We start from the raw sequence: 20,023 nt of genomic DNA, 5'->3' as shown, positions 1-20,023 counted from the left end.
CTGAATTAAGTGCAGCAGCCCACATCAGCAGCAGCAGCAGAAGAGAATTAAATCAGAGGAGAAGCAGGACTAGGCTTTCTCCTAGCTGTAGGCTCTGCAGGGAGCCAGGTGTCACAAAAACTGGGTGGTCTGCAAAAAACATCATTGAACAGAAGCTGCCTGCCAAATTAACAAGCCCACGGCATTGGAAGAGAGGCCACACATTTCCCCCAGCCATCCTCCACTGGGGTTGCCCAGTTCTCTTGTTTTGTGCCAAGGAGCTTGGGTGGACCAGCAGGTCCACACTGTTCACTACTGGAAGGAGATCAACAGCACTCAGCTTCAGGGGTGGCTGGCCACAGTCAGAGCAATAGGCATGGCTCCAGACATCAGGGAACCAAATCCAGCATCACCTTAACTCTGCACAGCAAAGCAGATGCAGAACCACAGAGGAGCAAAGAGGTCTGGACCCAAAAGCATGCACACAGGAGACCAAGGGAGAGGGCTGTTATGAGTTGTGCTTCCCTACATGTCCTCCAGCCACCTCTCTTGGGGCAGGAGCCACTGGGTCAGCTAGTCAGCATCATCAGGGTGCTTTCAATGCCTGAAGCCAAGTCTTCCCAGAAGACAAAGCCCTCCCCACCACTCAGAGACATCCCTCTATGCCACTTACCCTGTTAAGTACACACCACCCTCTCTTTCCTGTCACTCTCACAGCCCTTTATAGACATCAGCTGCTGCAGACCCAGCTAGGCTGGCTGGCCCTGGTAGAGAGGCAAGCCAGAAACCAACCCACAGCCACAACGCTGTTGAATATCCTTTGGGGACACACTTCTTTACCACTGAAATCCCTGCAGCCAAGCCTGTCCCAGGAAGTGCTAATCATACAGAGAGCATAGGGAGAGAGACAAGAGTGGTGTGGGGTGGCAGCCACTGGCCTTACATAGGTCTGGGTTGGTCCTTCTCCACCAACACTGACAAACAGCTGGGGATTTACCAGAGCTTTTTTGTCTTTGTATCATGTTTTCCACCACTATGTACCTCACCATGAAATAAAAGCAGTCAATCCTGACAGAGGATACACACACTGCTTCCCATTTTCCACCATCAGCTCTAAGGAGTCCCACGTGCTCTGAATCAGTGTAATTTCTCCTCTACCTCCTCCTCCTCCCTATGCCCTCTGGTGCTCCAGGAGGTAACAAGTCAGCACAGCCTCTCCAGCTTCCCACCCAGGCCTTTGATGGGGCAGCAGAGAGCTGGGTGGGATGGAGAGGGGACAGACAGAGAAATGGGGCAGCAAAGACAGCATGTCAGGGAAGCTCAGGTGGGACGGTGAAAGCAGTCCAGTCCCTCAAGGAAAGGCCAATGGTGGTGGCACTCAATTTAGAGTCACACCACTGGCATCTGAAAGTCATCTTAGGTGTATAGGACATGATCTTGAATCACTAAATTCAGCAGGGAAAGTGGAGCTGAGTTAAATGAAAGGCTCAAACCTTTATATCTTGGGCTTTATTTATTTTATTCCCAATACAGAACTGCTGTTGTTGAACTTCAGTAAAAACTGAAGCAGCCGCTACAGAACCCAAACGAAGTCAGGGCAGGAAAATACGCTGGATTGATTTCTGGGTGAGAAACAAATCCAGCTTAGCACAAGCAATGGAGTTTGAAGTGTTTTTCATTTTTTCTGAGGTCCCCATCATAAATGGCTAAACCCACTATTGTTTGGTGTCTTCTCCATAGAGCACCACAGAGCAAACAGATGAGAATTAATAAATGCTTTGAAACCTTTGGCCTGTGCACTAAAACAAAGCTTGTTTGTATTGGGGGGACCTGCTGCTAACTCTGGAAGCTCATGAGATATGATGCATGGTAAGAAAGAGAATATGACACACTGTCTTGCACCAGTCATTCTAAGAGCAAAAGAAAAATGCCAGAGCTTAATCTGAGGCTATGAAGGTTTTCCTGGGGAAACCAATGACTGGATCTTCAAAGTAGTGGCGAGACCCAGCAACAGGAATCTGGCAAGAGCAAAATTCTAAGGAGACAGGAGGAGCCAGGTTTCAGTAGTAAGCATAGGTAGCTGGACCCTGGTATGCTCTCCTTGTTATGCCTGAAAAGTAGCTGATGCCTGGATTTTGAATACATCATCATGACACTGGTCTGCGAAGAAAAGTGACCACATTGAAAGGGATTTAAACTTTGGTATTTCTTGAGTTTCGAGTTCTTCAGGGCTATTTCTAATTCTTTGTGTAGTTTTAACTCCACACAAGCTGGGGCTGAATGTATGTGCAAGAATATGAGTTTTCTTTGGCTTATCCACGATTGCCATTTCTACTGTTTTATGAAAATTAGGTTTTTGCAGAACTGCAGATTGGGCAAGCTCCAGCCATGCCAAGCTGCTGTTCTGCTGCAGCAATTCAGCCTGACGGAAAAGTGTATCTATGAGTTATTACTGAATGCTGCGGGAGTTGCTTCTCAGGATGGTTGTAGAGACTTACCCTTACGCTTTGCAAGGCTAGGGGAAGCACTACTCTAAAGCAGCATTTGGATACCATCATATAGAGATGACAGGCTGAGGAATCCAAGGGTTAGGACAAACCTCAGATCCTCAATGATTGCAGACAGAGCTCAGAAACCACCTTTCCAGGGTCTCAAGGTAGACTGCTAAGAGTAGGGGTGTCCAGGACACAGAACAGGAAATCTCTTAGTTATCATATCCCACTATTTCCCACTTCAAAAAGTGACTGTTTGTGGCTCAGGCAGTAGCCCAAAATCAGCGTCAAGACAGTCAAGGTGAATCGCTCATGAGACTTTGCAAGCTCTACTCACATTGACTGCAGTGGCACACGCAGGATCATCTGGGTTACGCACTGGATCCCACTCTTCTGTCCAGTTTATTTTTCTCTGCTGCCCACACGTTGAACTGTTCTGCCAGTGTGGAATACCAGGGACGTGAATTCCTCATCATGGATCCAAATTAAGCCACCAAGAGGCATTACACTGTCTATGTTAAATCCCTATCTGAGACGGTTGAGCATGTCTCAGTGATTGTGGTTGCCTTGGCCAAATTAAATTCCAACCTTGCAGCTCCATGTAAATATAATCACAGCTGCAACAACTGTGTGCTGAGAACAGGCTGTGAGCTCCTGAAAGAGACAGCACTACGGGTGTTGAAGCATCCTGTGCCCTCCAGCTGGCTCAGCCTGCAGTGCTGCAGTGACTCACCCCAGAGCCAAAGCACACTCTGAGTTACCACCAAGTGCTGCAGGGCTCCAAAATAGCACTCAGACACCACCTTAGCAAGAGATCTACTGCAGCACGAGGATCCCCATGTTTCCCTCTATATATTTCAACAAAAGGCATTAATACCACATGGTCTACCTTCAGACAGTGGCATCAGCTCCTGTGGCCCTTCTCTGGCTAAGTCTGCTAATGCCAACCAACCTCCTTGACTTAAACTATCAAAACTGAGAGCAGGGAGGCCAAGAGAAACTCAGAGCTTCATAATCAGGAAAGAAACCCAAACCATCTAGTTGGGGACCAGCTCTTAAAAGCCCACAGCTTTTAAGCTTGTACTAGTCCAGGCTGGAAGTAACCTCTTGCTTTATCTAGCCAGCAGTGTGGGGTGGGTACCATCCCAGCACAGTCTGCGTGCAGTGTCTCGAATTCCAGCAAAGGTTTTACAATGAGCAGGTTGATTACCCTTCTTTAGAATATTTCCTTTTTAATAGAGAATCACATTTTCAATTTAAAATATCCCCTTGGCCAGTGCTTTTCACCTATTTGAAATTCTCCCTGTTCTTTTCATCATCACAAGAAAAACCAAACAATTTAGCATTTCCATAATTTGGAGGGTTTGTTTCTTTTTCTGCTCTTTTCATTCTCTTTTTCCTTCTCACAATGAAATACCAGAGAACAAATCATGTCCCTGGGTGGGATTTTTAACAAAATGTTAAATGTTTCATTTTTATCCTTCTTTCTTTATCCTGTTGTCACTACTCCTTCCCCTCAAACTTCCTGAGTCGCTGAGCGGCAGCGTTGCAATCTGTCACACGGACAGACGAAGCATGGCTGCATCTCACCGCACTGTCTGCTGAGAGGGTCAGAAGGGGCAGATCACTTAACACTACACCTGTTTTATGAATAATAATGCAGACAGTTTTGCTGGGTTCCTGGGAGGACATTTTCCCACCAGGATAAGCTCTGCATATTGAACAAATTAATGTCTTTAACTCATTTGACTCTGGTTAGCTCAGTTGTGATGGGAAGCTCCAGCAGTGCCATTTGAACAGGGAAAAGACCAGGCAGATCTTTGAAGCAGGTTTGTTGAGTGTCTTGTACTTTCTGTCTCTGCAAGTTTCACTTACAGAGGCATGAGATTATAAAATTTGGGGTTGAAGAGCCTGTTTGCAGTGCAAAAATATGGAGGGGGAAATAAAATAAATTAAAAAAGCAGCTGAGAACAGGATCTGCGAAGCTTTAGAAAACTGAAAATTATCCATGAGCATGCCAGGTTTGGTTCACCCTGAAATACTCCACCTGAACCAAAATGAAGCACTTCAGTTTTTCCCTCAGTGACTGGACTAGCTCAGAAAACAAAAAAGTACATTAAAAAGTCACTTTTAAAATTACTTTAAAATTTTCAAAGAATTCAAGTAGTCCAGGAGTTTCTTTGTAAGGTGGTGGAATGAAGTATTCTGATTCAAAGCACCAAGTTTCTCCAGGTTTTTCCTTAGCAGGAGCTACAATACCTGTCCTTTCTTGGCCAGAGGACTATGCCCGTCAGCAAAACCAGCAATATCCTGAGTGATGCTCCTGTCCTGATTTGGGCTGCTTAAGAGTCTCGGGAGCATCCCTCAGCCCCATCCCAAGCCAGACCAGTGATCACAGCAAAAGAGGACACTGCTCTGCCAGTTGAAATCAGTGTCTCTCTCATATTATTTTATTTGTTTTGTTGGCTTTTATTGAGAATGAAAAAATAATTTAAAGAGATTATCTGTACAGGGGGCAGGGGAATGGTTAACTGGTCAGAGGATCTGTGACCTCCCACAGCCAGGCCAGGGAGGGTTAGAGGAGGTGATTTACAGCTGTACAAAACACAACAATCCCACCGAGGAGGAGTGGAGGGAGGGTGGGAGCTCTCACAGGCTCAGAGTGGAGGGGTGGGAGGCTGTGCAGGGGCACGGTGGGGACAGGATCTGTCCACAGAGAGGCCAGACCTTCAAGTGACCTGAAGGGGTGTCTCCAGCATCTCCATGAGGAAGGTGTCAATGGGGGTGTCTCCAATCAGCTTGAAGAAGAAGAGGTGCTCCAGGCACTTCAACCCGATGGAGCGCAGTGCCGGCAGACGCAGAAGGAGTTTGGCAAACCTGGAAGAGAGCAAAGTCAGAAGCATGTGAGAGGAACTGGCTGCCTTCTCACAAGTGTTTCCAAGACTGCAGCAGGGGCTCAGAAGAGAAGAGCCTGAATTCTCCCCAAAACATGGCTTGGGAAGTTCTATCTTAGATTCCCCTACGCCTTCAAAATAAGCATTTCACTCTGCATGTGTGGATGGAACATAGAATCATAGAATAGTTCGGGTTGGAAGGGACCTTCAAAGCCCATCTAGTCCAAGCCCCTTCAATGAGCAGGGACATCTTAAATTAGCTCAAGTTGCCCAGAACCGCATCCAGCCTCAACTTGAATGTCCTCAGGGATGTATGTTTTCCAAAACAGATTTTAGCATTTTAAAACATAAAGCCCAAACAAATAAAGAAACAAACAAAAGAAAAGAAAACAACAACAAACAAACAAAAAAAGCAACCAAACAACCCACCCCCCCAAAAAAACCCCAAAAACCAAAAAAAACCCAAAACCCCCCAAAGCCCCAAAAAGATACATCCAGATTCTCTCTTCAAGACTTACATCTCCATGGTGCCATTTCAATCCTTCTTGGGAAAAAGAATCTTCCAAAACTCCCCAGCCTCCCAAGAATGTGCAGCCCCTCAGAAGTGCCTCTGCCAGCCACTGCCTCTCGTTTCGAGGCGCAGCTGCAAGGGGGTGCAGCAAGCAGAGTGCATCCCCCTCCCCACGTCCCACTTGTAGCGCTCTGCGGTCACATCCAGAGCCAAAAATAGCAGAAGATGCTGTGGGCACATCACTTGGCTGGTGGCAATGGGGACGGGTTCAGCTGCCGGCGCTTCGAGAGCTCGGCCAGTAGAGGGTATGATTGGATTGAAAAGCAAGAAAAATGAATCCCGCCAGCACCAGAAAGGCTCTGGCCCAGGATTAGGGCACTGAGAGGACAGGCCAGCCTGCGGGAACTGGGTTGCTCAAGCAGTTCTGGTTGGTGTCCTCCCGTCTTTTTGAGGGTGGCTCAGGCAGAGCTAGCACAGACACCTCTGCCTCAGTCTTCTTTTTCCACGGTGGGTGTTGTGCTGCCCTGAGCTGCCTGCCTTGCTTGGGGACACTCACCGCCCTGGCTGCTCGGGATACTTCTGCTTTGTGTAGGCTTCCAGCGTGGCATAGACCTTCTCCCTCAGTGATTCCACTTCTGAAGGGCTAGACAAACCCTTAGCATCTGGATGAAGGAGAAAATAGAGGTAGGGAAGAAATCACTGCAGGGGGCCCTTTCCACTGCAGAGTGACTTCTTTCAGGCTCTCTGTAATCATGGACCCAGGGACTGGGACAAACCTGCAGTCCTGCCTGATGCTCACTGACACCGCTCTCCTGCCTGTGACCTGCCATGGCCCAGAGGGTGTGCATGCCAAGTGGGACTTCCCCAGGCCTCAGACTTACCTGGGTTAAACAGGACAATGGCTCGCAGACACCCCAGCTCTGACTTATCCATCTGCATGTCTTTCATTTTGGACACCAGTTCTGTCAAAACCCTGCATAAGGTGACATGGGTGGGAAGATGAACACAGACATGTACAGACATCAAGGCTGGGGACTGAAAAACATCTGGGACAGGCACTGGTAATATCCCATATTCTTCTCTGCAGGAAGAAGCAGCTTTGAGGGAAAACCATGCCACACACTGCTCAACAGCATCCAGGGACCTAAGCATCAAAATCACTCCTGTTCTCATTTTGCTCAGCACGTGGTCTCTGCTCCATTTGGACCACGGAGAAAACTTGCACCCATTTAAAGAAAACCACATGGTTTTTTTTTTCCACATTTCACTGTGTAAAACATGTGAAGCATGCCGGTTGTGTAAGAGTGGTAATGTGCTGCCCTGCCAGGCAAGGAGCAGGCATGGCATGGATGGTAAATATGCAGTTGGTACAAGAGCAAGTTGGGGTATAAGGCTTTGCCAGATACTGATCAGCAAGAGCTTTATTAGCTGTAGATCCAGCTATGACAAACTCTAGAGAAAAGGCAGAGAAGCATTCCTCCCCCTGCACACTCAACCAAAGATCTCCTTCTGCAGCTGCAAATCCCTTTCCAAGGTGCTTTCATTCCATTCTTGGTTTTTAAGCCAGTCAAGCATCCCTTCCTCACTCTAAACTAGTTCTGCCCCAGATGATCATGGGTTCTTACTAATGATATGCTGCCCATTCAGAGGGGAAAGACAGAGCCAGCCTGACCACTGCTGCTAGGGGATGGCAAAAACAGGCCACATACCTGTCAAAGATGGAGCCCACACCAGCACTGTGGGCACTGCTGCGGTGCACGTGCAAGCCCGTGGCCAGAAGGATGCCATCTTGCACTGACACAGAGCGATGGGAGAATGAGGCAATGAGCAGCTCATTCCATCCTGCAAAAGGAGGTGTGTAGGACACAAAAGACAGTTAGCAAAAGAAAATCAGTCCCACATGGAGCAGGAGAGCTGGTTTCTTCCTGCTGGCTTCAGACGGGGCTTGCAAGAGAGATAGGATCCCAAGTGCCAACTACGCCCTTGCCAGCACTGCAAGGGGTGGCAAATTGTGACCAGCAGCAAGGAAGGTGCAGAAAAAGACTCAGGGAAGGGGGGAGACACTATTTTTTCATTTTGCATGTTACACACTAGTGTGCCCCACACATCGCAAGTTCTGCAGTTAAAGGAATTACATTAATAAGACATTTATTCACACTTCTCCAGCCCTCCTACATGTCTGCATAAAGAGAGGAACAAACAGCAGATTCCACTGCGCCACAGACAGCCTCTACCAACTGCTCATCATGGCTCATGATGGAGTGCTTGCCCTGTCATAGGGCAAGCAGGGACAGATCAGATCAGGATTTCATATTCACCATCTTGCCTGGCTGGCACAGCACACAGCCCAGAGGAGGGACAATGGAGCTAAGGATAGCCCCAGAGACCCCAGGTGGGAACATTACCTGCCCGGAGGAGAATGACTTGATCTTCCAGGGTCAAGTCAGAGAAGTGGGGGATTCGCTTGGCCCACTCAACAAGTGTGAAGAGCTGCTTGTCAGCTGCATGGCATATGTTGGTAACAGGGTCATTTGTCTAATTAAGAGCAATATCAAAGGGAAAAGAGGAAAAGAGAATTTGTCAATGAAAATCTTTGACAGTCACTGTCTGTATTGCACATGGTATCAGATCAAATGAATGATACTGAGAGCCACAAGTAAAATGATCAAACTGACAATAATCTCAGCTGTGCTGGGAAGAGAAGATATTTATTACTACTATCCCCTCTACAACCAGCCAAATCAGCTGGTTGCTAAGCTTTTCTGTTTGCTTGCTCTTTGCAAAGCAAGTCCTGCATGGCAGGCTGTAGTCCTACTCCCCAGGGCGTATCTAATCATCATCAAGCAGCCTCTGAATGGGCATGAACAGCAGTTTCATCCAAACCAGTAAAACCACAACAATAAACCTGCTGAGTCCAGCTCCATTCCAGTCTTGGTCACTTGGGGCAGACAAGCAGTGTCCAGGGCTGAGAATCTCCAGCATTCAGCTATCCCCCTATTGACCCATTGAAACCAACGGGAATTTAAAAAAACAGCTAGGAACTTAATGTGTAGCCTGTTTTCTAGTCATTCAGAGTAGCTTCAAATGAAAAATGGTTACTGATTTTTAGGCAGTGCAAACCAAAAACCCCTTGCAAAATGCTAGCCATTCACATCAGGTTTAGCTTTTCAAATCACACCTCAAAGGCTCTCATCTCAGGCTGCAAGTGATGTTAGTGCCCCTTACCGAGCTCTCTGTCTTCACATCGCTGTATGCCTCTGTCTTGGGTTCGACTGCCAGCTCAGCTTCTAGGATCCTCTCCACAGGCATGTCCTCGCTGCCACTGCTTGTGGACTCGGCTTCGTTCTCGCTCCGCTCCCTGCTCCTCTGCCTCTCCTCCTGCACAGCTGTAGAACAGAAACACAGCTCTACATCCACAGCAACACTTACCTGCTTGTGATGGGTCTCTTTCCTCTGGGAGGAAACTCCCTCAGGAGGCTGAGAGCAGAAAATTAATGGATATTTAAAATGTGCATTCAGAAAAATGGCTGCCATCACTACCCTCCAATAACATGGGAGTTGCTGTAGAGCAGTGGCCTCCAAATCTGATAAAAAGTTGTGATTTCCAAGATATGAAGCTCCAGAATATAAGAAAGAGGAGTTGATACCTCCAGGTGGCAGCCTGGACTCAGCTGTAACTAGGTGCTGGAGGAGGCAGGAGGGACCCAGGACCCAGACACCAAGGTTTGCTGCACTTGCACCATGCTTTGAATTCTCCCACAGTGCCTAGCACATCCAGCAGCAGGATGGTCCATCACCCCAGCTGGATCCATACACGCTGCCTATCTCATTCCTAAGCAAAAGCTTACACAGCCTGGCCTAGCCCTTGTGCCACCTTCTCCTCCACTACCTCTCTTCCCAACTCTCCGCAACAGACAGTAGCTCCTAGCACCTCTTAATGCCCCAATGCCTCCACTCTCTTCTCCCATCTCTGTACATTTTCCAAAATATCTACTGTCCAGAGAAATGCAATCACTGAAATTCTCTCCAGATCTCAGATATTAAATCCCAGGGCTGCTGGGTGTGTGGAAGACAGGTTGGTGTAGAACATGTGTATGATCTTAAGGTCCTTTCCAACCCAAACCAGTCTATGACTCTATGATTCTATGTGGTATGCCAAGCCTTGTGCTCAATAGAAGCCCTGGGTACACATTTTTGTTGGAGAAAATCCCAATGGGAAGAAAATCGTGCTAAAAACCAAGTGACCAGCAGGTGTCATGTCGGTTTAGCTCATTGCTGGGCAGAAAAGTCCCAAAACTAAATCCTGCTAGCATCACTCTTCCGTGTGAGCGTGCGGCACCAGGCAGGTGCCCAGAGTGCCCCATAACCCCTAAGGGACAAGTAGACAGCTGGCCTGGTCTCAAAGAACAGCCTGTGCTGAGCTGTAGGCAGTTATACACCTGAAATGAAAGGTCCAGGGGGAAGAAGCCGGTGTCAAAGCTGGCCTCTGCCATGCAGACATTGGTGCTTCAACATTCAACAGCTGAATATCTTCCCCACCTGTTAGCAAAGCACCAGGCAGTTGGTATCCAGAGGAGTGGGAAAACCACCAAGGCCAAGAGATTAAAAAGTCCTTTAGGAGGAGAGGGGACCTGCATAAACACGAGGGGACACCAAGAAAGGGAAAACTCAGCAAGTCCACAGCTCATAGCAAGCCTGCGGGAGAGTTTGACCCCCATTTTCTCAATTAAGTAAGTGCCGATGGAAGAAGGGTGCGACAAGCTTTTAGGTCAGGTACTTGGATTAAGAGATTTCTTTCCCATTTGTCTTTACAGCTCTGCTGTTTGCAGTGGTGTCAGGAAGTAAGTCCTTGCATCAGTCTTGCCTTACTCTGGCTCACATTAGGGTGCTTTCAGGGGACGGGCAAAACCACAGGAGGTTCCTCAGCACTGAGACTTATGACCACTTTGCACTTCTCTGCACTTCCCCCGGTTTGGAGGATGTGCTTCCCATGACTGCTCAGCTCTGGGGAACTGGCCGCACCCAAGGAGGTGGCTCAGTGGGACATAGAGCCTGGCACTGAGGGAGGACATCACGGGATGCTCTCCTATGTGCTAACCAGCTGGAGGAAGCATTTGTCCTCCTTAGAGTAATGGACAGGAAGAAGCCAGGGAAGTGTTTCTAAAGTCATCAGAATCTCAGTGGAAAGTCATCCAGGGTTCCATCTTTGTCCAAGCTGCAATATGCCCCTAGTTTCAGCTCCCAGAAAGCCCCTGTGATTATTGCAGCCAAACCCCCACAGAACCCACCAAGATCCTGGTGTTTAAATTTTCAAGCTCTGCAAAGGAAAGTTGAGTTGACACCCTGGTCCTTTGAACCACCTTGCAGCCAGCTGGAAGTGAGAGCTGTGCCTGGGATTAGGTTTTTGATTCAAGCTTGGCATTTTGCAGTCTCCCACTGCGCTAAGCGATTGAAGCAGCACAGTATTGATGATGCTGCAGGAACAGGACAAGGTCAAAAATGCCCTGAAGCTGTCAGCGTGGGTTTTTGGAATGCTCTAGTCTTGGAGGGCTACAAGAGCCAGATTTGCCCTAAAGAATGTAAGGAAAATTTCTCTAAGCCCATGCCTTCCAGCAGCCCTCACATACCTTCTCTCTTCATGCCCATCGCGAGGCACTTCTGATAGCGGCAGTACTGGCAGCGGTTGCGTTGGCGCTTGTCTATGAGGCAGTCCTTGTTGTCACGGCAAGTGTAGATCAGGTCCTTCCGGATTGTCCTCTTGAAGAAGCCTTTGCAGCCCTCACAGCTGTACACCCCATAGTGCTTCCCTGGAGAGGCAAGGGGAGACCATGAGTGGACAGGAAAGTATCTGCCCTTCCCTCCAGTGTGAAGGAGCTTGAAACAACCCCAAAAGTGAAATCCCTGGCTGCACAGTATCACTTTAGCAGGCCTGAACTGGCTTTAGGGGTTCTTTCTAGCAATAGTGACCAGTAGCAGTTAAACTATGGGAACGCTGCTTTCCTGTGATAAGGAGGAACTGCATCCCAAGGCAAGGATGTGGAGCCACATCTTGGATGCAGTGCAAGTGTATTAAAGCCATAGGCAGCAAATGGGGTGCACTGATATGGAGGGGGTCTGCAAGGCACAGCCAGGCTGCAGGTTTCTGTAGTAGGAGAGAAAACCAGGCATAGGCAAAGCGTTTCTAACACAAAGCACAGGTAAATAAGAACACAATTTTTTATGTTTACCTTTGATGAACAGGGACAAAATGTAAAATATTACAGATTATACACATAAGGGAGAAAAACACAGCTTTTAGGTTTGCTCTCTTTTGGGCACAGCGCAACTGATCTGCAAAACAGCTTACCCTTGGGTAAGCCATACCTAGCTATGAATCCTACAATGCCAGTATGGCACCAGCAATCCTTCACAGGGTTCATTCCTGCACGAGCCTTGCTTCAGAGCATCAGGGGAGTCTTCATTGCACAAAGCCTTCTCCATGAAAGAAAACCTCCTACCTGAGGACCTGTCCCCACAGATGGCACAGATATGTTTGGCTAAGGATCCTGGGCTTGTAGATGGATAATTCATGTTCCCGATCCCTGGGAGACCTGGCAAGGGTTTGACATCCTCTGAGCTGCTGACATTGTTCAAGACATTGAGCTGCAATAGCAGAAGCCACAAGACAGGTTAGAGGATCAAGACTCATATCCCAGTGAAACCATCCCCAAATTGAGCTGACCCCTCCTTTATTGCTCCTGCTGGGCTCATCCCATAAGCTTATCCCCAGCAACTCCATGGGGCTGCCAGGGGCAGAGAGACATCCTCTGGTGAATCCAGCTGGAGCAGTTTAAGCAGATGCCTGGTAGCAGATATTGCCTCTCATCCTGCCCTGATGCTGTAACCAAAGCCAGTACTTAGCATAGCTAGAAAAGAGCAGGCAGCAACCCTCAGCTGCTCAGTTACAGCTTCCAAGCGACAGCACTAGCTTCATTAGAGGATGCTGATCTCTGCTTGCAGCCTTGAGCACTAATAGCTTAGTAAGGAACAGCTTTGCAGCCAGGTAGTTGCAATGAAACCTACTCTGCTGCATGGCTAGGGAAGCCCTAATGATGTTGAGTGGGTTAGCTTCCCTGATTCACAATAAACAAATCTGCATGAACACATAAAAACATAGCCATCTTGGTCACTCCCTGGGACTTAGGCTCCTAACACTATCACAGCCTCGGGAATGGAGCAGGTTTGAGGTTACCAGACAAAGAAAAAGGAAGGGGCTGAGCATCTAAAAATCAGCTTCAGTAAGATGCAGACAAATGGCCCAGAGCTCCCAGCTGAGATCCCTAGGAGCTGCTCATGGCTGCTGCAAGTTAAAGGTTACAAACTGACATCGATTAGAGACCAAAGCCTGATGTTGCCCAGGGCTTCGTTTTATTGCTATTTGCTTTCTAGCTGTTGTTGGCAGTGCAGTAAGGATTAAGGGCCATTGAGCACGTCTTTTCCAAAGCTGTCTGGGCACAGCAATGTCTCACCAAAACCACTATGAAATCATCTTTCCCACTGCTGTTCTTTGAGGGCTGGGAATGGTTTCTTCATTATTGAGCTTGTTTTTAGCAGTCACCTCAATTTATCAGATAAAGTTCTTCTTCCCAGCAAGAAGGTGAAAGTAGGGATACAAAACAAGGCTTTGAATGAAAATCCAGCTACAGATTTTGTTAAAGTCTCCATAACATCTAAACCACTAGATTTCATGCATGCTGTTGCAAGTTCTCCATTTGCTCCAAGAAACTGCCCTTTACCATTAAAAAGTATAATTTTCACAGGGAATTTCAGGAAAGAACAAGAAGAGTACATCCCATTGGGATTTTTGGACCAGTCATTATAAAAAAATAAAAAGGTGAAGCCTGTATTTATCTTCCTTCACACTTTCCCTGCATTTTCAAAGCTTCAAAGGTCTGATGACAATGAAAATACAAATTGTCCAACAAAAAAATTACCACATTAGGAGCCAGGTTGTTTTGCTCCCCTGGAAAATAGAAGTGCATAGGGAAGAATTGCCCAGAGGGATAGAGGTTCACTCTCCCCAGCAGAAACCCAGCCCAGCCACTGGCAGCTGTAAATATGCTTCAATATTGGCCCAAGAAAAAGGGAAATCAAACCCTTCCTCCCCACAAGTATCCAGTCACCTTTTTTAATCCTGAAAACTTCTTGGCAAGATGCTGAGCCAGGAGGAACTTCTTATGGTTTACAATGTTACCCAGAGCTCAGCTACCACTTCTTTCTCTCTGGCTGCACTTTAAGACAGTAAAAGGGAGAGAGGATGTATGGGAGGGGGAGAGAATGGGGCAGTTTTGGCCATCAGTGTCCTCAGAGCTTGACTCCAGCAGGTTAAGTGCAATCACGTATGATATCTGGGACAACTACTTGAACCCAAATCCATTAGCTGCCTCTCTGCTGAATCCCGAAGGCCCAGCTGTCTCCTTGCATTAGAGGCAATGCAAGTGAAACCTGCTCCTCAGAGCTGGGAACTTGGCACAGTGCCTAGGTTGGGGAAACCACTTCCCAGAGCATCCCCATCCCCAAAGGAAAGGCTTCCGCACGGCCAGTGCTGCCACAGCTCCACCACCACAAAACACCTGCCCTGGATGCCATGGGTACAAGCATTGTCAGGTTGATGGGGAACAGCTGGTGGTGCAAAGGAAGGAAGGGTGCCAGGCACATCCACTGCAGTCAGCCCAGATCCATGCAGAAGTTGAGGATGCTGGTAAAAGATAAACCAAACCTGCCAAATCACCCTATACTCAGAGCAATTCAGGGGCCTCCTCACACCATCCTTTCCCAACCCTCGTGGCAGACACAAGGAAGAGCTTCAGACAGACTGTGGAGTTAGAGTGGTATATGAGGCAGAGAGGGCTTGGGGACCATCTCCTTGCTGCTTCTTCAGCAGAAGCCCAGGGGCTTTTGAGTACTTCCTACCTTCAGGTCTCACTAATAAACACAAAGTCTTGTTAATAAAAGGCAGAATTTCTACTTAGATCTGAACTCCCAGAACATTTCAGCTCACTAACAAACTTCCATGCTGCCATCCTCTTCCCAGCCATGTCAGAGGTGGTGCCAGGCTCTTGGGCAACACATTCCTGTCCCTGCTCCACAAAGCCACACCAGGAGGCTCCCAGCCCATCCATGGCTCTGGGGAAGCACCAACCCTAACACTTGGGTCTCTCCGTTATCTGAGTGAGCTCAGGCAGTAAGGATAGTAGGGCCTTGTTTTAATTCAGGCAAAGTTTATGTGCAACACAGAGTATGTGGCTGGCATTTAGCACTAACGTTTGCCGCTCTCTAGAAAGTCTGTCTCCTTTCCCAATAATGAAACAAAGCAGATATCCTTTTGCAGGAAGAAGAGGAATGCTTCACGTGCTTCAGCCCTTGGTTATCCTGACTATATCCATGTACAGTAATTACATACACTGCAAAAGATGCAGTGAGGGGGAGCTGGACTGCACCTACAGTGAGAACTGACTTGGGAATTCTCTCTTCCCACTTACTGTGCAGGGTATCTTGAAATATATACAAATGTCTTCTCTGTGTCTGTGCCAGGGGGGTTTATGCAGAAAGACTCATGTGCTGGAAATTGCTCTTTACAGCTCATCTCCCAGGTGAGATGAGCTGGTGGCCAAAAACCATCAGACTCCACACCAGCCAACCCACACCCTCAAAGTTTGGGACCTGACGCAGTCTAAACACTGTGAATTGTAGCAAAGCAAGTATGCACATCTGCATACCTGTGGACTTGCATGTGTCACAAAATTCATGCCCGGGGCTGAAGGCAGGGAGACGGTGTGTGAGCCAATGGAGGACGCGATGACTCTGTATGGTGAGCCCAGCGCATTCACTGGAGACCCAATGGCATTCATGGGGGACGGCAGTGCCCGGGAGGCGTTTGCGGGGGCTTCGAGGTAGTTGTGGTGCCCCTCCACCGAATTTCCTGAGGAAAGGCTTGATGACAGGCTCACAGATGTGGAGCTGGCATGGACAGGGGAATCTACAGGGAAAAGCAGAGAGATTAAATACACTATGAGCAAGGCTGGCTGTACAGCTATCAGCTGCCCAGCCTTGATCATGTTCTTCCTAGTAGCTGGTGCAGTGCTGTGTTTGAGCTTCAGTCTGAGAACAATGTTGATAACATACCGATGTTTTAGTTGTTGCTCAGTAGTGCTTACCCCAATCAAGGACTTTTCAGTCTCTCACTCCCATGCTCTGCCAGTGAGGAGGGGCACAAGCCAGGAGGGAGCAAAGCCAGGACACCTGACCCAAACTAGCCAAAGGGATATTCCATATCACAGTACAACATGCATGGTATATAAACTGGGGGAAGTTACCCAGAAGGGACTGACCACTGCTCAGGATAGGTTTGGTATTGGTCAGTGGGCGTTGAGAAATTGTATTGTGTATCACTTGTGTTTTCTGAATTTTCAATTATCCCTTTTTGTTGCTCTCTAAGATTATTAACGGTATTGTTATTTCTGGTATTATTTCTATTATCGTTGTATTTTACTCAGTTTCAATTATTAAATTGTTCTTATTTCAACCTGCAGGTTTTGCATTCTTTCAGTTCTCCTCCCCACCCCTCCTGATGGGAAAAAGTTGGGCAAGCGGCTGCGTGGTACTTAATTACCAGCCAGGTTTAAACCACGACATCAAGGCTCAAAGCCAACTAGCAAACATGTCTTATGCTATAAAGGGAAAGAGCAAAATGTTGGTTATGGTACACGAAACAGAGTTACATACAACAACAAAACATGTTATAAAGATAACGCTTTATAATAAAATCTTCTTTCACTGCTTTGGCGCCTCAGCTGACTTGGAAGAAGGCACTACTGCCTGCCTGCTGCTGGTTTTCTCTGAATTACATTCTGAGGTCCCATTTCTTTTGTCTAAGCTGGCTCTAGAGACAGTGCACATCCGAAACCATGAAATCTCCAGCGATCAGGCTGGAAACCCCTGAATGCTTCCCATGTCTTATGAAGCAACTTTGCTCTCTGCGATGGCTCAAGCATCATGCTCAGCAGGCTCCTCTTGCAGTGTCTTAGTTCCTTCCCTTCCCACTCACCAATCCACTATGCTATTTCACATGATCCTCCAGCTGTCAAAACTTAATGCCAGCATCTTCTGGAGAAGCTGGAGCAATGGAGGACAGAAATTGCCCGTGACATGCTGGCAACACAGATTATAGGACAAGGCACCCACAAAATATTTTGTCCACTACTTTTCCTCACATAGTATGAGACAGAGCAGAGACTGTTCCCAAGGATGTGCCTGGGCAGACAATCTCAGAGACACAAGGAAAGAGGGTTTCTTCCTCCCACACTAAAGAACCCCAGTGCACATTCCCAAACTAAGCTTCAGAGTAGCCCCATGAGATCAATCTGCCCCTGAACCCCACTGGGAAAGAGGAGGTATAGAAAAGCAATATAATCTTGAGCATTGCCACTTCAGGGCAGTCTCTGATGCTGAATGCCTCACCCAAGGTCTAAATGCTTTCTTCTATAAGACCAGCTTCATATTCAGAGGGTATCTGGGCATCAAATGCCCACTAGTTCTGATAGGTTATGTACCTAGCTGTATTTTAAGGATTTATATGACCTTTTCTCCCTTCCCTAGAATTTACCAACCCCAGTTAGCAACAGCTGTATTAACATTTCAATGAACCATTGTTTCTCTGTTGGTTTTTCAACACAGGAGACCATTCCCTGGAGTAACAAGGAAAAGATGTTGTGTGGGAAGGTCACACAGTTGGTTTTCCATGGCTGGCATAAAGGATTCTTGTTCCCATTGCATTTGCAAGTAAGGGAGCACTTTGGTGTTTTGTTTGTTTGGGTTTTTTTCCTCCTTTTAACATTATTGCAAAGTTATTTACGTGACAGTGTTTGTTATTTTACCTGAAGTAACAATCAAATCTGATTCAAAGGGAAGATGCACAATGAAGACGGGAAAAGGTCAGCTTGCTGAATAACATTAAAGACATTTGTCAGAGTCAAGGAGGACTCGATCTGCCGTTATCAACCCACTTCAGACTTAATTCTGCAGGAGGGGTGGGGGGAGAAAAGGTCTTTGTCAATTCTTGCTTTGGCTTTTTGGATCAATTCTCCCAGTGGGAAAGCAATGTGCAGAAAGAGGAAGCCAGCTTAATGACAACAGCAGAAGCCTTAGAGGCAGCAAGGCGGTCTGAAGGCAGAGCCAGGGCTCCTGCCTGCTGCTGGAAAGAGTCATCTCGCATCCCCCTGCCACCATCATGGAGACAGGCAGCCTACTTTCTGTTAACAGACAGCAAAATCTTTACCTTGTAATGGCTTCCAAGACTTTCACCTCGGACACAAATGCCAGGAGAGCATTTAGCAGTGGGCAGAAGATGTGGTTTTCCTGGCCCCCACCTTACCTATGAGCTCAGCTCACAGAAGCACCTCAGTTGTTTCCTGGGACTTTAAAGGACTTGTGCCAGAGAAAAGCAAATGCATTTTTCATCACCTGTGAGTAGTCTGGTACCATAGTATGCAGTGCTGCCCAGCATCTGTAGCACAGACTTACAAAGAAGTTGCTTTTATGCCTCTTTAAACAGCTAGATAAACAACATTGCCTTTGAGGATTCTTCAGCTTGGAAAATAAGCCGCTGAAGGAGAGACTGGGCAGAAATCTATCACACCAGGACAGCTAAGGAGAAGAATGATTCTTCATCTTTTTCCATTAACTCAGAAAAGGGCATATTTTGAAAGTATCATGCAGAAGATTTAAACCAATAAGAAAAGACTCCCAGGAGAGTTATTTAACTGTTTGCATTTACATCAGACCTTACAGAAATGCTGTCACCACTGAGTTTCTCCACTAGAGAGGTTCCCAAGGACGCAGAGCAAAGCCAAGTAGACTGCTGTCCAGGACAAGACCCATGGTGTGCTTGTGTCTGTGCCAAGAAGGCTATGGCCAGGTGAATCCCCTAACCTTCAAGATGGGATCAAAAGTTGAAACCAGGAATTGTGAAGAGCTTGCGCCTACCTTTTTTACCCCAGCAATGAGACATCAGAGAAACATGAATGGGTGAAGGAGATAGACAGAGAAATGAAAATATCTACTGGCAAGCACAGCAGATATTTTTTTACACCTTTACACAGGTGTAAAGCCAGGCTTTGCCAGGCCTTGGTGATACACACCAAAGTTAAAAAGCTTGTTTCCACAGTGCCTGGCCATGCTGTCTTGCTAAGGCTGTGACAAACCCATTGGTGAAAACCACCAGTGTTAAGTTACCATTTACTCATGAATAATTTTATCCATCTGTTATAGACTGTAATACAAACTGCATGAAGAAGCGTTGAAACAAAAGGAAAAACAAAAAAAGAGAAAAAAAAGGGAGGAAAGGGGCGAAGCAAAGCACTCCTGCAAGGTGGTCCAGACTTTGACTCTTAGTCCCTCCCTGGGATAAGTTTGTCAAGTCAGTCCCTGTGGGAACAGAAATGCACCCTCCTGCATTAAGAAAATTTCCCACCCTGGGGAAATAATTCCTCTCACGTTGTAGTGCTCCAAGAGGGATATAACCTGGTAGCAATCACATCTTACCAGCTTGTGCAAGTAGCAATTTGCACAGCTGGCAAAAGGTGTACAGAAAGAGCCATACCAAAGCACCTCTAACACTGGGGTTACTTAGTTCCTGAGCTGAATAACCTCAAAGTTGTCCCATCCAAAGGAGCCAGGGTGGCTTGGACAATGCAAACAGCAGATATTACAAGTCTGATTAATTTCGGTCAAAAAAGTATTAAACGAATCTGCAGGAAAATACTGATGCTTTGTGTCCCACATCTCCCAACAGAAAGCAGCCAGAAAGACCTTGGGCTTGGAGTGGTGGCATGGCTTTCCTCAAGGTATTTCCTCTCATGATTTGGGAAACAGACAGAAACGACAGCATAACAGCAGAGCAAGGCCAGCAACTAGCTGCTCTGCAGCAGAGAAGCAGCTCTGGGACAGAGCAGGGAGCACTGGAGAGATGGGACTCAGTCCTGCATGCCTGCCACAGCCGGCCGCCTCTGCCTTTGCAGCAGCACTCGGCACAGGTGACATTTAAACAGGCTAAAGCGGGCCCCGAGTCTGTCCATCAGGTAATGTGAGGTGACAAGCGATGCCGGGGA

General features: G+C 47.3%; 1 protein-coding gene across 2 annotated transcripts in view; it reads right to left on the bottom strand.

Moving 5' to 3' along the window:
- Positions 1-5,200: 5,200 nt before the first annotated feature.
- The window catches only part of RXRG (retinoid X receptor gamma), a gene marked incomplete at both ends in the record, with an annotated part of 38,035 nt that continues 23,212 nt past the window's right edge, over positions 5,201-20,023 (bottom strand). For both annotated transcript variants that reach the window (XM_080623632.1, XM_080623633.1), the window contains 9 exons: positions 5,201-5,348; positions 6,433-6,538; positions 6,758-6,849; positions 7,586-7,718; positions 8,282-8,411; positions 9,102-9,262; positions 11,504-11,683; positions 12,374-12,518; positions 15,635-15,894. In XM_080623632.1, coding sequence (XP_080479758.1) covers positions 5,201-5,348; positions 6,433-6,538; positions 6,758-6,849; positions 7,586-7,718; positions 8,282-8,411; positions 9,102-9,262; positions 11,504-11,683; positions 12,374-12,518; positions 15,635-15,894 — 1,355 coding nt within the window. The remainder of the gene's footprint in view (positions 5,349-6,432; positions 6,539-6,757; positions 6,850-7,585; positions 7,719-8,281; positions 8,412-9,101; positions 9,263-11,503; positions 11,684-12,373; positions 12,519-15,634; positions 15,895-20,023) is intronic.

The sequence above is a fragment of the Psittacula echo genome (assembly GCF_963264785.1).
Source record: "Psittacula echo genome assembly, chromosome: 7".
Lineage (NCBI taxonomy): Eukaryota > Metazoa > Chordata > Aves > Psittaciformes > Psittacidae > Psittacula > Psittacula echo.
This window is presented reverse-complemented; position numbering and strand designations above follow the sequence as displayed.